This window comes from Varanus komodoensis, unplaced genomic scaffold (genome assembly GCF_004798865.1).
Source record: "Varanus komodoensis strain SLA01 unplaced genomic scaffold, ASM479886v1 scaffold34_1, whole genome shotgun sequence".
Lineage (NCBI taxonomy): Eukaryota > Metazoa > Chordata > Lepidosauria > Squamata > Varanidae > Varanus > Varanus komodoensis.
This window is the reverse complement of record NW_025335854.1, coordinates 4,278,311-4,293,561: the sequence shown is the minus strand read 5'-3', so window position 1 is coordinate 4,293,561 and position 15,251 is coordinate 4,278,311. Positions and strand designations below refer to the sequence as shown.

The window sequence follows — 15,251 nt, the reverse complement described above, 5'->3', positions numbered from 1 at the left end:
TCAAAAGTTATTGTTTTATTTTTGCACAAGGGGAAAAAACATTTTAGGTGAAATAGGAGAGAAGATGGGATGAACCTACTGTGAGGGTACTTTGAAAGCTTCCTTACTGTTTGCAATAAAACTTCGTTTCTTCCTTTCCTGAGACAAGCTCAGAAACAACCGTTTTTCAGCTTACTATCATTTGTGTTGTTGCAGCCCACACCCCCATCCATAGATTAGTTTTGCATTTTGAAAAAACTTTGTTTTAAAAAACATAAATGCTTTAATGTTAAAAAGAGGAATAAACATACCTAGGGTGTGGTGGTTGTTTGTTTGTTTGTTTAACAATAGGCCAATATAAGAGCAGGTGCAAACGCTTGGATATGTGTGTTATAATCCTGTCATGCTAAGCACCATATGTCCTTGGGTAACTGTTCAAGCCTTTGGTTTTGTTGGGTATTACGCAGGGTTAACAGACTGTGAAAACCAAATGCAAATTCCCAGTAAATGGAACATATGGGGATTTATGGGAGGAATGGTGATACAAGCTAGCACCCTCTGCTAAACTGATTTCCACCTAGCCGCCCCTTGAGATCTGCCCGCCCCTTGAGATCTGTGGGAGAGGCCCTTCTCCGGGAACCCTCCATGAAAGAAATTAGGAGGGTAGGTACTCGGAGGAGGGCTTTCTCTGCGGTGGCGCCCAATCTATGGAATGCGCTCCCCAGAGAGGTCCGCCTGGCGCTGTCATTATTTGTTTCTTGGCGCCAGGCGAAGACCTTTTTATTTAAGCATCATTTTAATTGTTGATATTATTCACTTATTTTATCTGGCCAGGGTGACTTATTTTATATTGTTATCTCTTGTATTTTAATTTATGTTGTGAGCCACCCCGAGGCTTCAGCGAATGGGGCGGCATAGAAATGTTTTAATAAAAAATAAATAAAATAGCCAATCCCCCTCCCAACATTTAGCAGAAGATGCATGTCATGTTTCCTTCCATGTACCCTTCAGTTCCCCTCCCACTTAGATTCTGAGCAATCTCCACCACCACCAACACAAACCTCAAATAGGGTCCGTTATGTGTGTATAAAGCAAAACAGATTCACAGTGAAGGGTTCAGAGAACTTCAGCTATTGGGCAATATGGAGAATATAATAAATTTGCGAGAACGCTCCTGAAGGAACACATTTGCTCCCTTCTCATGACTAAAAAGTGCTCCTGTTGGGAAATGGTCTTGAAATGTTCAATGCAAAAATAATTGTGTGTCTGTGTTGGGGGATTGCATCAGTACAAGGTAATCTGGGAGGCCATATTTTTAAAGTGAGGATGGCAGTTACTGTCTGTAAAAATTTCCCTTGTGTGATACCTGGCTCTCCAAAGTGCAACAAGAACATTCTGTAAAGAATAGATAATCTTTTAGAGGTTCTGCACTTACACAATGGCTGTTGTCCTGGTGAGTGTGTTGGCGAGAAGCCTTAAACGTAATAACATCTTATATGCTGTTTTAGGAGTTCAAAGAGGGTGGGAGTGTCCAAGAATGCAGCAGCTAAGCTATCGAAAGTTTATTCATCAGGGGAGTTCCCTCTTCAGGGAAGTCTTCCATTTATAGCTCATCACCACCTCCTCTGAACTCAATTTGCTAGCCTTCACTTGCAGCGTTTAGAACATGATTTGATTTTTTTCACCTGTTCTCCCTTCATTATCTTTTTGCTCCCTCTCAGAATGCCTACAGTGTGGGATGAACTTCCATAGCTGCAATAAAGTGCTGTAGTTGCATCTCTTGGCAGCTGTACTTTTTTAGACTTGGAAATGGACATTGAGAAGCAAGGGTAGCCTCAGGCAAAACACCTGGTTGAACCAGAAAAGTTCAGCTGAGGTTTGCTCTCCACCTCCCTGCATGAGCAAAGCAGAGCAAAAACCGCACACCTCTCTTCTTTGTGTTTTGCTCCCGGTAAAGTGAATAAGCTACCTGTCAAAGTGTCTTGAAGGCACCCAGCCCTGCAGACATCCAGCTCTTGGAGGTGATGGGAGAGGTTGTGTCAAGAACAGGACTCGGCCTGCCCTGTCCGTCGGTCCGTGTGAGCTTGCAACACATTCCAAGAGCCTGGTGGAATGCAATTGAGAAAGTCAACCACAGGGGAGGGGTTTTCCCAGACTTTTCAGCAGTGTAGCAGCCCAAGTAGTTACTAAAGCAAGCAGTCTCCAAAGATCTCCAAAGATCTCCTAAGATCACAGGTTTGAAATGATGGGCATGCCTGTATTGGTAGGCCTGGGGGATAAAGCTCCCTAACACCCATGTTGCACTGCAAGTTAACTTCCCTTTGGGAAGAGTTAGGGCTATGGGGCCTTTGGATAGCTCTCCCCTCACCCATTGATGTGCTCAGTCTGGGGAGGAGCCAGGATGGCTCATGCTAGGTCAGAGGTGCTTGAGGGTGGAGGAAAACATGTCATGGCAGCAGGACCATGCGACTGGTTCCCAGTCTTTGGGTTGGAGCCAAGGTGGGATGTACTGGTGAGAGCGAATGTGGGGTGGTGGACTGGGGGCCCAGCGTGTGAGAGTGTTGGACTGAGGCCCCAGGAGATCAGGTTCTAGTCCCTATTCAGCCACGAAGTTCACTGGGTAACTTTGGGCTAGTCACTCACTCTCAGCCCAACCTACTTCACACGCTTGCTTTTGTGAGGATAAAATGGAGCTACGTGAGCTGCCTTGCGTTCCTCACAAGAATAGGAAAGATGGATACAAATGCAACAATAGCATATAGCTGGAACTCATTATAGCTGATGAGGAGGGTGAGGGTGACGTCAGAGGCTCTGAATTTAAATGGTTTTAAGGTTTAAATACCAATCTATGAACTTACCACAATGGGCAAGAGCCCAGAAGAATGGAATTTAGAGAAATGTGATGGTTACCAAAAAAAAAATCCTCACCCTTATCTTTATAAAAATATTCTTGACAGTGTGTGTGAAAGAGGCATCTCAGAAGAAACTTGCAAGTTTGTATAATAAAGAGATGGGTAGCTTATCAGCCCAAATATCTGAGGTGCCACCATTCCCATCATCCTAGGCTGGTGGGAGCTGCAGGCCTAAACATTTGGAGGGCCATGAGTTGTCCACCCTTGGCATAATGTATGAAGATAGTAGAATTCAGATTTCTTGGGACAGGATGTGGATTACCTCAGTGTAACACTTCTGGATTTCGTTTTTGCATGTACAAAGCATCTTAATTGTTAGGTGATAAGTGGGTGGAGAGCAGCACTTGTGAAAGGGACCTCGGGGTACTGGTTGACTGCAGGCTAAACATGAGTCAGCAGTGTGATGCGGTGGTCAAGAGGGCGAACACCACCCTTGGTTGCATAGCCAGAAGTGTGGCTTCTAGATCGAGAGAGGTATTACTACCACTCTATACGACTCTGGTGCGCCTGCAACTGGAGTATTGTGCTCAGTTTTGGGCCCCTCATTACAGAAAGGATATAGTCAGGTTAGAGTCAGTGCAGCGTAGGGTCACAAGGTTGGTGGCTGGTTTGCAGGGGATGCCGTATGAGGCGAGACTGAGGGAACTGGGTCTCTTCAGCCTGGAGAAGAGGAGACTCAGAGGGGATCTGTTGGCGCCATACAGGTATGTGAGGGGATGTCACATGGAGATGGGTAGAGATCTGTTCTCCCCTGCAGAGGAAGGCAGGACGTGATCCAAAGGAGCAAAGCTCAGGGAACTAAGGCTCCATTTAGATGCCAGGAAGCACTTCCTGACAGTCAGCACCCCGAGGGTGTGGAATGGTCTTCCATGAGAGGTTGTTGAGGCCCCATCGGTGCGGGTGTTCAAGGATAGGTTGGACGTGCACATGGTGGGCATGTCGTGAGTGGAGCCAGCTGGTGCCAGAGGTCAGACTAGATGGCCCGGGAGACCCCTTCTAACTCGCTCTGTTTTCTTTGTTTCTATGTTTAATATTGGCTGCCTTTCAGGAGATAATTTAATGTGCCAGTTCAATAAAAGGGGAAATTGGAAACCCCACATGTGGGCCCCTTCTGGCACCTTCATGGCTCCTATGTCAGGTTACACTGGCACTGGAAGTTTATTTGGACCTATATGACTTTATTTCTTGGGGAAACAGAACTCAATTCCCAGGATTTCAGTGCCGGTCTAAGTAGTGGAGGATCTGTTGTTGTTGTTGTTTTACTGACATTTACCCCACAAGACTTGATATAATTTGATTGATCTATTTGGAAACAAGTTATTGGGGATAGGTTGTCTTCACCCATATTTCTCAAAGAATCCACATGTCAGATTCGATGTCTTTGCACCATAGAATCATAGAATACTAGAGTTGGAAGGGGCCATGAAGACCATCAAGTCCAACCCCTTGCTGCTGCAGGACACCGCATTACACCATCCCACTCAGGCGGCAGCCCAGTCTCCCCTTGAATGTCTCCAGTGTGGGAGAGCCCACCACCTCTCTAGACAGCTGGTTCCACTGTCTTGTTGCTCCAACAGTGAGGAAGCTTTCTCTGATATCCAGCCTGAATCTGGGTTGTCGCAACTTGAACTGATTATTCCATGTCCCACACTCTGGTATCAGTAAGAAGAGATCTTGACCTTCCTCTTTGTGACAGTCTTTCAGGTACTTATATAGGATGGGACAACATAAAGCAGGCCCAGAAGATGGGGATTCTGTACACCACAATATCAGGTCTGTCCGATCAGCAAGGAAACCTGATTTCAATGTCCGTATTGCAAAGACAGATTATTTATTCTTTCCTAAGGGTGCAAGGATGCTTCTCCTTTTGTATGTCTAGTCTCTTGGCTAGTTCTCCTTTTGGCCAAAACCATAGTTGGTTGTACACAAGCTAAATCCCAACTTGCCATTCCTCGAATCACCAGTTTGAGATCTGCTTTGGACTTTATTTCTGGGTTTATGAAGTTGCTAAACATGAGGAAGAGCTTGGAAAGCCCATGTCTTACATGTGAGCAAGTCCCAGCTTCGATCTCTGACATGTCCATGTAGGGCTGGAGAAGTTCTTCCATCTGCAAAAAGTGTTGTGGAAGTACTGCAAGTTGGAATACACTATTCTTTCCCCCACTCCTTGGGTTTTATAGTCACATCTGGATGGTGCCAGCTTTGGGAAGGCTTTGTAGGAAGCAGTGATCTTGATAGTCCTATGGTGTGACTCAATAGAAAATATCTTCCAATGGCCCTTAACAACTAACCACAAATATATAACAATTTCTATGGCCCCCAAATCTTATGGGCATCCACACAGCCTTGAGCAGTTCTGCCATTTATGGTGATGCGACAGAGGGCAGCAGTCTTTGGATCGAATTCTCGAACATTCTCAGAAGTCAGCCTAAAAACTGATTGAACAAGATTTCAAGCTCTTAGCAGACAAAGCTTCAGGACAACAAACAGAACTACCCTATGACTAACAAAGAAGGCTAAATTATGGAAATATATGCAAATCCGCTTAATTTGGATAACTTTTATGGGTTGTAGGATACCACTTTCATTTGAAGAATGTTGAGGGTTTTTTAAAAATAACCTCTGAGTAAGCACAGTTCTTTCTCCAAGGGCTTCATCCAGGGAAAAATGGAATCTTGCATGTGATGATTCACACAGTCCTTCCAAGCCTTGGACCTCCTTTAGAGTTTCCTGCAGAAACCCCGATGAGTGCGATGAAATCAAAGGCTTCAGCCTGATGAGTCATGAGGCCACTACGGTGGAAAGTGGTGATGTGTGGAGGCTTGGCTGGCGCCATTTGGGTACTGCCTCTGGACAATTTTAGGTTCATGGATTCCCCTGAGAAGGCATGTTCCCACATGCTCAGCCTGCCTCCTCGGTGCCAGCTATAACTAGGCCTCCTGAAAAGATGTCATGTTTGCAAGGGTGAGTTGGATGTGCTTAAATGAGCTTCAATTTTATACCTCTGAATGCTCTGCATATATAGAACTAAGGAAAATAGTCCAAGGTACAGTTAATTGTATTATCCTGATGCACAAGTCTGTGTAGCAGTTGTGTGTGTGTGTATGTGTGTGTGTGCATGCACACCTCTACTACTTTTTTGCTCTGTGTGCTACTAGCCCTGTTCTCATTGAGTAAAATATGTATTGACCAAATTGGGAGTTGTCCTGAGTCCTGAAGAACCGTGGTTATGAATGAAGTGAAGTAACAGTCTTTATGTAAATGTCATATAGCAGGGACTTCCCATATACCATCATTAAAGTTCCCATCTGGATACAGTTAGCACTGTGAAAAATGTAACAAAAATGAGCATTTGAAATCAGTTCTGTGCTGAAAGTCGTCCCGTGTGCCCCCAAGAAGAGTCTGCTGAAGTTCTAGTGCTTCTTGTTGCAGGACCACAGCAACACATGACGGGGGCTTCTATTCTCTCCCAGTAAACCTAATCCAGTAAAAATTGCTCTTTACCGACTCACATTAGTAGTGAACAAGCATTAATCGCTGTCTCAGGCTAAATCCTCACTTCTCCCCACCAATTGCAGTGATCATGTGCTACAGGGATTATGCGTTCAACAGCAATGGCGCATGAGGCTGAGTTCATGCTGCTCTCTGATATATTGGTGTGTGATCATACGTTACGATTATTCCCATGGTACATAGGAGGAGGTGTGACTGGGAGATGGATTAGGAGATGTGTATCTGGTCAGGAAGATGAAGAAATATAACGGATATTAAATTGTAACATGGCGGCCATCACGTGGTGGTAATTTTTGGTTTTGACTTCCAAGGAACTCAAGGCAGCTCATATAATTCTCCTCCTCCTCCTCCTCTCAATCTTATGCTTACAACAACTCTGAGAGGGAGGTTGGGTTGAGAGTCTGTGATTGGCCCAAAGTTTCCCAGTGAACTGGTAGTCATACTGAAAAACCCCTTTGCTAGTTTTTCATCCTACAGAGATCACCAATCATTGTAGGAGCTCTCAGGCTCAAATATGGCGCTATATTATCAAAGACTTTACTGTGATTGCCCCAAAGCTGTGAGTTTACCTCTCTGACAGTCCAAAGGCAGTCTTCCCTTTCTGCTTTCCACAGAGGAGGGGTGGAGAACACGTGGTTGGACTGCAGTTTCCATCAGCCATAGCCAGTATAGCTGCTAGTGAAGGATGATGGGAGCTGTAGTAACATCTGGACAGGAACACATTTCCATCCTCTACCTCAGTGCATGTAAAACTGAAAGCTGTTTCAGGAAGAATCTGCTTTTTGTTGCGTACCATTTATTTATGGAGGGTTTTTACTGCTCTTCAGCCTCTGCTGGTTTCTGTCTTGAACCTGGCTCTCCCAATCTTGCCCTCAGGCACCAAAATACCAGACAGACTCTTTGCAATGCAGATCTTTATTGGCGCTATCCAGTGCTTTTTTTGTAAAAAAAAAAAAAAAGGTGCCAGAACTCGTCGCCACCGGCAGTAAGCGCGCGACCACACACACCAATCCCAAGCCGAGCAGTGGAGCAGTGTCCCAAGCGAGAGCAGCGCCCTCACTATCTCACTATCAGATAGCAGACACAAAAGCAGCCCCCCGCAGGTTAATGATGTTTGCTGCTGATCTACTACGATTCAAAATCACTTCGTAAAATCCATTGGAAAAAATGGTGCCGGAACGCCATTCCGGTGCGTTCAATGACAAAAAAAGCCTGGCGCTATCTTTACTGGCACTTAACAGCTGCAAGACAAAGCAACCCTAAAAGCCCTCTAGTGAGTTTGGAAGCTTAGTCTCTGCTCAGGTCAAGAAAGTTGCTGCACCCGAACTGGGGACTTTCCCCACAAATCCTGCCCTTCCAGTAACTCCAGGGCTTCAATCTCAGGGCGGCTCCTGCTGTTGAAGGACCAGCCAGAGAAACCTATGCAGGCCCTCTACCTGGGCAACTCATCTCTCCCAACACCTTGTTATGGGGTCTGGGACTGGGCAAGGCAATGACTCTCCCTCCTCCCCTTCTTGGACCCCTTCCGCTTGTTCCAAACATTCCCAATATCCTGGCAACCTGGACAGTGACCTTGTGGTCTCCTCCAAGGTCTGTGCCTCTGTCCCATCTCTCAAAGCTCCCATCTCTGCTGTCTCAAGCTCCCATCTTCTTCTGCCTGCCAAGAGTGGTGACTGGCTCCACCCACTAAAGTTCCTCAGTGGAGAATTAGCAATCCTAAAAGTAGCCTGGAAACAAGTAGAAATACTCATTTCTCTTTGGTGAGCTCCTCTGTCTAGGCTCTTCCAGAGCTGAGCTTTTAAACTGGTTTCTGATGCCTTCTGGATCTGCTAAGTTCCCATTGCATTTGTGTAGTTTCCACTAGCCTGTGGGCCATGTTGGATGCTGCCCTCTAGATTTTATTTCTCACAATGTCAGTTTGGTATCTTCTCATGGAAGCTACTTGGAACATGGGGAATGTCACTGAGCTCAGCCGTGGCTGCTTTCTACACAAATGCTCCATAGGTTGGTATTTTGGGGGCGTCACCCTTGCATAGCTTTTTCCAACTTGGTGTCCTCCAGAAATATTGGGCTACATTGAGAATTCTCATCCATTAGCCATGCTGGCTGGGACTAATGGGAGCTGAAGACCAAAAGATGTTGTGGACAGCTGTTGGGGGAAATTGCCCCAGTACTTCCGTCTCATAGTTATTTTGTTCTGCGGGTGGAAGTTCATGGGAGACTTGATGCTGGTGGATTCAGTAGCATGCCTTTATCGTAACCGAATTGCCTTGATCGTATGTCTTTCGCAAATTACAGTATGCAAAACTAGAGAATTCCAGATTCTCAGTAACGTCTCCAGATTGCCACCCAGCGAGACAACCCCTAAGGAAACCTTTCAACAGGCCAGTGTAGATTCTTCATGAAAACCATATTTGGGCATTCTCCTTCCCATGGTTAAGAATCATATAGATAGGGAAAACCGGACTGGAGTCACTAACCACATCCCCTCTGCTCCCATCTCCCACCATCCTCTTTAGCGAGGGCACAACAATGTTTTGGCTGCTCATACTAAGTTTTAAATGCAAATGCAAATCTTACTAACTTTTAAATGCTTGCAAAACCCCAGGGTGGTGTCCAGAGTGATGGTACCACTAATGAATATTCTGTTGTCCCAGTGTCCTGCCCTTTGCATCTTACATTTGTTCCTTTTCACCCTCATTGTGTATCTCTGCCAAAATTCTGTGGCAAACCATCAATTCTCCACCCCAATGGCCACTGGGAGTGGAAAACAACTCCCAGACTTGGCAAAGTTGTCCACAGAACAAAGTTCCACATTATGTGCTATCATAAACAGCTTCTAGTGGAAATGGGGAAACCTCTCATTCCAAAGGCTATTGTTGTCGTGGTGTTTATGTTTATTGTGCTGTTTATGCCAGTGGATTATCTTTAATTACTTACTTTTACTCCTTTACTTAGAAGGAGTGTTGCTTTGATACTGGTCCTTGAGTTTGCTTGCAGTTCAAGAACTAATTTTTAAATTATGCTTGTATATTTGTTTAAGAAGATAGGAGAATCATTTACTGGTGCTTTTAAAAGTATTGTTCATTAATCACATCACCACAGAATATAAAGGTTTAGTAATTTACATTTTTTGAGCAAATAGCACATTTTAATCGGGCATACAACATTCGATGACAGTATTTCATAATAGTTATCTTTTAACACATCTGTACATTTTTAATCTTTTTCAGCAATAAAGTCTACAATTGCACAACTATTAAAGACTCGAGGTGACTAAACATGTGCTCTGTGGTTTCATACGGCTTGCAAATGTGATTTACTTGATTAGCAATTAGTATTGCATTGTAATTTCCAAACATTGGAATTTCTGGGTTTTTAAGTGGGAGATATTTCCTATACTGGATCTTATCTTGTGTTTTTAGATAATTGCTTTTGACTGATTCAGTCGTTTTCAGCTGGAACAAGTATAGGCTGTTTTGAGAAAAAATAGGATTATTTGTTCATTTAATAGAACAGAGAAACAAAAAACCATTTCAGCTGCAGTCTTTGGTGCTCCGGAAGGCATTACATTTGAATACTCAGCTGTAGATGTTTGCTTCCTGTGTTATAGTGGTTTTTAAAATGATTTTTGTTTATGCATCATTCCATGATTCCAGTTGAGTTAACTGTGCTTCAGTCCTTTTGAGCAATCATGCAAATAGTGTGCTAACTAGTGCCCTCAATTTTAAGTGTTTTGCAATCCCTCATTTGTTGGCATTCACAGCACCATCTGATGTCATTAACTGATCCTCCCAAGTTCAGTTTGGACATGCAAACTGGGAATACTAATTCATTCTCCATCAGCCTGTGTATTGAATGTGTATAGTAGTGGAATAGTGCTCCAATGATTAGAATCTCCAGTTCTAATATCAGTGTTCATGAGATTTTCATGGCATCATGAATTAATATGTGTGGGATCTCTCCTTTATTATGCTGGTGGCATTAACTTACAAGAAGGGACATGGGTGATGGGGGTTAATTAAGGAAACCAGAGTCAGGCCGTAATTGCTCATATCCCAGCTAGTGATCCACAGTTGGTCTACTCCATGTTCTAGCACTGCCCTGACTATGCAGTGCTCACAGGCCAACTGGATACTTCGTCTATCAAAACATTATAAGTCAGGCATGGGAAGGTGTGGTTGCCCAAATGTTTTTGGACTGCAATTCTCCAACAGCTGCAGCCGGCACGGCCAAGGGTGAGGGAAGTAGGTTGCAACCCTGAAGATGCTGCTGGACTGCATGTTCTCCATCCCTGTGGACAGTCATGGGCGACATCTTGTTTAACAGCTATATGAAGCTCTTGAGTATGGTCATCAGAAGGTTTGGGTCAAGGTGTCAGCAGGATTCAGATGACCCCAGCTCTGTTTCTCTGAATCAGAGAAGCATGCACTGAATCAGTACTTCAATGAGAGCTAATTAACTGAAATCGAATCCTGTAAGACAGAGACTGTGGGGCTTAGAGGTTCCCAGGTCCAGGAAATGGGCTGTTTGTCTGCCCTGGACAGAGTTGTCCTGAAGGAACAGATAGTTTGTGGGTACTGCTGGGCCAAGGTGACCTCAGTGGCTTGGAGTGTCTGCCTCCAGCTTCAGCTGATACAACATCTATACCCATTCTTGATGGGGCAACCTAGTCATGGTGATTCAGACACTGCATACCTCACAATTAGGCTATGGTAAGTGCTCTAGGTGGGGCTGCCCTTGAGCCTGGTTCAGAAGCTGCAGCTGGCGTGGAATGCAACAGCTACACTGCTTGCGGGGACATCCAGCTGTGCCCACAAGACCTGCGCCAAAAGAACTGCTCTGGCTTCCTATCAGCTACTAAGCCATGTTCAGGGTTATGGTATTGTCCTGGCTTAGGAGCAGGATGCCTTGCAGAACGTGCTCCTTCACAGATACCCAAGTGACCAAGAAGATTATCAGAGGAGGCCTTGGCTGACTATTCCAAGATGGCTGGACTGTTGCCATGTCATGTCTGGATGGCAGGCTTTCTTGGTGGTAGCACTCCCCCCCCCCCCGCCATGTGTGCAGGGGAAACGTCCTGCCATTTGGGAGACAGAGAATCTGCCATCTTTCAAGCCCCCCCTGAAGATGCACCTGCTTACCTTGTACTGAAGTTAACCATGCTGCTCCATTTTCCTACTCCTGCATTGCTCTCTATTGTGATTGTAACTGTGTGTTGTTTCTAAAATTGTTTTCAATTATAGTTTAAATAATGATTTTAAAGTTTATATAGGTTTATAAAATCCCCATATCCCTATTTATATATAGGGATTTTACTTATTTATTTAGGCATTTCTATCCTGTTCATTATCACGGAGTTGTCAGAACAGTATTTTAAATATACTTAGCAGTGTGTAAATAGTGTAAGTAAATAGCTACACAAGCATGAGCCAAGCGACAAAGCTCTCTGACATGTTTCCACTACAACAGCTGCAGGGAACTTTACATGGCCTGCCACTCGTGAGGAAACTCAGCCCTGTAAAATGAAAATAAAAGGGAGAACCAAAGTGGAATGGGCCCAACCAACTGGATCCCACGCATGCATGCACATGCCACTGAACTGGAAACTTAATATCTCTAGTCTCCTAGTGTTAACCCTTGGAATTACGGTGTAGATATAATATGAGCAGTTATGCCTCAAAGCAGCCGATTAATGTATTTTAGGATGCAGTCCTATGCACATGTGCCTGGGAGTAGCTCCTATTGAACTCAATAGGGCCTTCTTCTAAACATACAGCACTGCCAGTTAAATAGGTGCACTGTCTCCATGCAGAGAACAAGTACATGCAGCACTTGCTAATGAATTTGGGACCAGGTGGGATCCGACTGCCAGAAATACCGAGCAGGGTCAAGAAACGCTGAAGCATTAGAGATCACGTTAACTATTCAACTTCTTGTTCTTCCAGGTTGCCATTCCCAAGGGCTGGGATTTCCTTCTCAGGTAGCAAGCCATATTCATTAAGGAATGACTCCACATCCACAGCAAAAAACTCTTCGTTGAACTGTTCAGTGACACTAATGAAATTGCTGACCAGCTCCCCAGCTCTGTACACAAGCAACGTTGGGAGAACATCACTGGAGAAACGATCTCCTGCCCCTGTGTTGGATGCCTTGATCTTGCAGAATCTCACCGTGGAGTGCTCAGCAGCAAGACAGGTCAAGCTGCTGTTGAGGGCCTCGCAGCCCTTGATGCCATCTTCGTAGATGTGAACGATGACGGTTGTGGTCTTCCGCTCCTTCTCCACGGCTTCCAGGAACTGTTCCCCGTTCTGCAGCTCAGAGAGGTAGCCATACTTGGGCCCAAAGCTCAGCCGTTGATGCATGTCTTGCATGCAACGCTTGCGGTATTTCCGTAGGCAACTTTCGTCCTCTTTGTCGTCGTTGATCAGCTCGTACTCCTGCATGCTCATCTACAAACATTTGGAAGGGTCATTACTGAATGCAGTGGCTTATTCATGCAAAATGAGAGCTGTGCAGAACCCAAGGACAAAGGTGACTAAAGGAAGACTAGGAGAGGAGAGCTGGGATTCAGTTCCCACAGTCTAAGTGATGATTCCTGCCATGTATCTGCACGATTCTTGTATTGCTGACCATGGTGACTCCAGAGGCAAAGGGGGATGGACGGTGAAGTCCAGTACATTTTGTCTTGATAAGCACACATGTAATAAGTGCATCAATAGATGAATCAGAGCGGGCGAATAAATGCACCAACATTAGGCATGCTGATGGATTGTTACTATAATATTTATAACTGGAGGTTCATAGGGACTGACCTGAAAAATTGTGGCATGGTAATTTTGGGTTGTCACCTATCGTTGTCTCTCCTTACCTTTCAGGGTTTTCTCTTCCTAGGGACTTTCAGGATAGCAGTTAAATCTCAGTGAGGAAAGCCAAAGAGAGAAGACATTTGCCCGAGGGATGGTTCTAGGTCTGATTCTAAGGGCTACAGATGACTACGTGCATGTGTTTAAAAAAATGTATGGATTTGCACAGTTGCAAAAAGTAAGCCCCGTCGCATGCCCAATGGCCAAGAGTCCCTGCTGCGCATGCGTCTGGCATGTGTGAGCAGGCTCTTGACGTGCATACAGACCTCTTATGCATGGTGAGTGACTCTCATGTGGGCAAACTCTGTGCATGTACTGATACACACACAGATTCCAGTGCGTCCATGCTGAGAGTGACTGCCAAGAACATGCAGCTCGAGGAAGGAGCACAACAATGGCTCTTCACTCGACCAACATTTGGGAAAGAGTGAGGCTCAGTTCCTTGTTGATCCCAACTCACCAATGAGCTAGGCTTATTCTTTGGTTACACTTGGGTCTTCTCTTGTCCAGGTAGGCTTCCTCCTGGGCAAACCCCAGACAGAAGAATCAACTAATGGCCAGGCAGATGGTCCAGTAACTACTCGAGTGTCCCAGCTGACTCATCACGGCCAAAGTTCGGGAGAGTTGTGGGACAAGTGTGGATGGTCAGGAAGCACTACAGGGTTGGGATGGATTTGAAAGGCTCCTTTGGAATGGCAGGGGAGGCAAAGGAGCTCCTCAGGCTGACCCACATCTTATCTGGAAGTGAGGTTTGCTGAGGAATCCTAATCCCTCTCTTCTGGAGAGGTCTCCCTGGGCCTGGGCCAGCTGGTAGCCTGATAGCCTGATATGGGAGCACGGGTGACAGGGGCCTGTTGAATGAGGGGCAGATGGCCTGAACCCACACTGATGATCATGTGCATGTTATATCAAGATGGACACAGAGGCAGAATTTCCTTCTTACCTTGCGACTGAATCGTTCTCGGGTGTCTTTATCATCTCTACTATGAGAGCGATGCGGTGAAGACATTTGCCGGATGAGGATCTCTTTCTTGCTTAGAGGAAGAGCATCTTGGTCTTTGCTTTCCAATTTAAACTTCCTCCAGTCGTTGATCACTCCTTTAGGTCCTGTGGGAAGAAAAAGTTCCCAGTTAGGAGTCACCTGAGGATGGGCCATGGGCATTGGGTACACATAACTGTTCCAAAAGCTTGAAAAGATTTACTCTGCAGTTCACCAGACTTACTCGGTGAATTACCGTGTGTATATTTTAAATTTTAAAAATCAAAAGGCAGTAAGTTTAAAAATGGCTAAGATTTAAAATGGCAAAAAGGTAAAGTAGCACTAGCTTTCTGTAGAGTCCTTCTGTTCTGCTGCAGAAGGCCATAGCTGCACCTCCAGATGTTTTAAGTTTCAGAATAGCTGGAAAGATAGACCTATTCCCTTTTGAATTGACTGGATTCCTGCAGAAAGCAACCACTTCCAGTGGCTTCTACTACATCCTGAGTCAATGAATCAGTGGTGCCCAATCCAAAATATCTTGGCAGCATTTTGTATCTCTGAGTATACTCTGCTGTTGCCTCGACCATGCAGTGTCAAGCCAGGGGTACCTAAAAGGTTTCCGCACCTGTATGTGTTGCCTCTGGTGCTTCAAATTCTTCTTCCAAACTAAGGTTCGTTTCCTCTTCCATTTCTGGGGCTGGCTGAGCACACCTAGCTGGGAAAAAGAAGCAGATATTTGACAAATGGACTGCAGGTTTCCAGAGAAGACGCATGCATGATTTTCCACTGCTCCTGATCTTGCTAAATTATACTGAATAACTCACCTGTTACCTCACGAAGGGGAAAAAACAGAACATCCTATCCAGTTCTTAGAAGGGATTACGCAAAGAAGCCTCAAGCAGACAAATATTGATGGCATAACAGGTAATTAAAACAAACATTGTAGTGCTCATTTGCAGAATGAAAGCTACGGTGGAGTGAATAAACGGCCTTGTGAAGAGA

At 45.0% G+C, this 15,251-nt stretch overlaps 1 protein-coding gene across 1 annotated transcript; it reads right to left on the bottom strand.

The window, feature by feature from the left end:
- Positions 1 to 12,328: 12,328 nt before the first annotated feature.
- On the bottom strand, positions 12,329 to 14,938 carry PDC (phosducin). Its single transcript, XM_044439302.1, has 3 exons — positions 14,875 to 14,938; positions 14,214 to 14,377; positions 12,329 to 12,856 (listed from the first exon to the last, which is right to left on the bottom strand). The coding sequence occupies exons 1-3, from the start codon at positions 14,936 to 14,938 to the stop codon at positions 12,329 to 12,331; spliced, it is 756 nt and encodes a 251-aa protein (XP_044295237.1).
- Positions 14,939 to 15,251: the final 313 nt, after the last annotated feature.

Coding starts and splice junctions, on each gene's coding strand:
- PDC (XM_044439302.1), bottom strand. CDS start 14,938: ATGGAAGAGGAAACGAACCTTAGTTTGGAAGAAGAATTTGAAGCACCA. Junction 14,378..14,874: donor ACCAGAGGCAACACATACAG/GTGCGGAAACCT, acceptor TTCTTCCCACAG/GACCTAAAGGAGTGATCAAC. Junction 12,857..14,213: donor GAGAACGATTCAGTCGCAAG/GTAAGAAGGAAA, acceptor AAATGTTTGTAG/ATGAGCATGCAGGAGTACGA.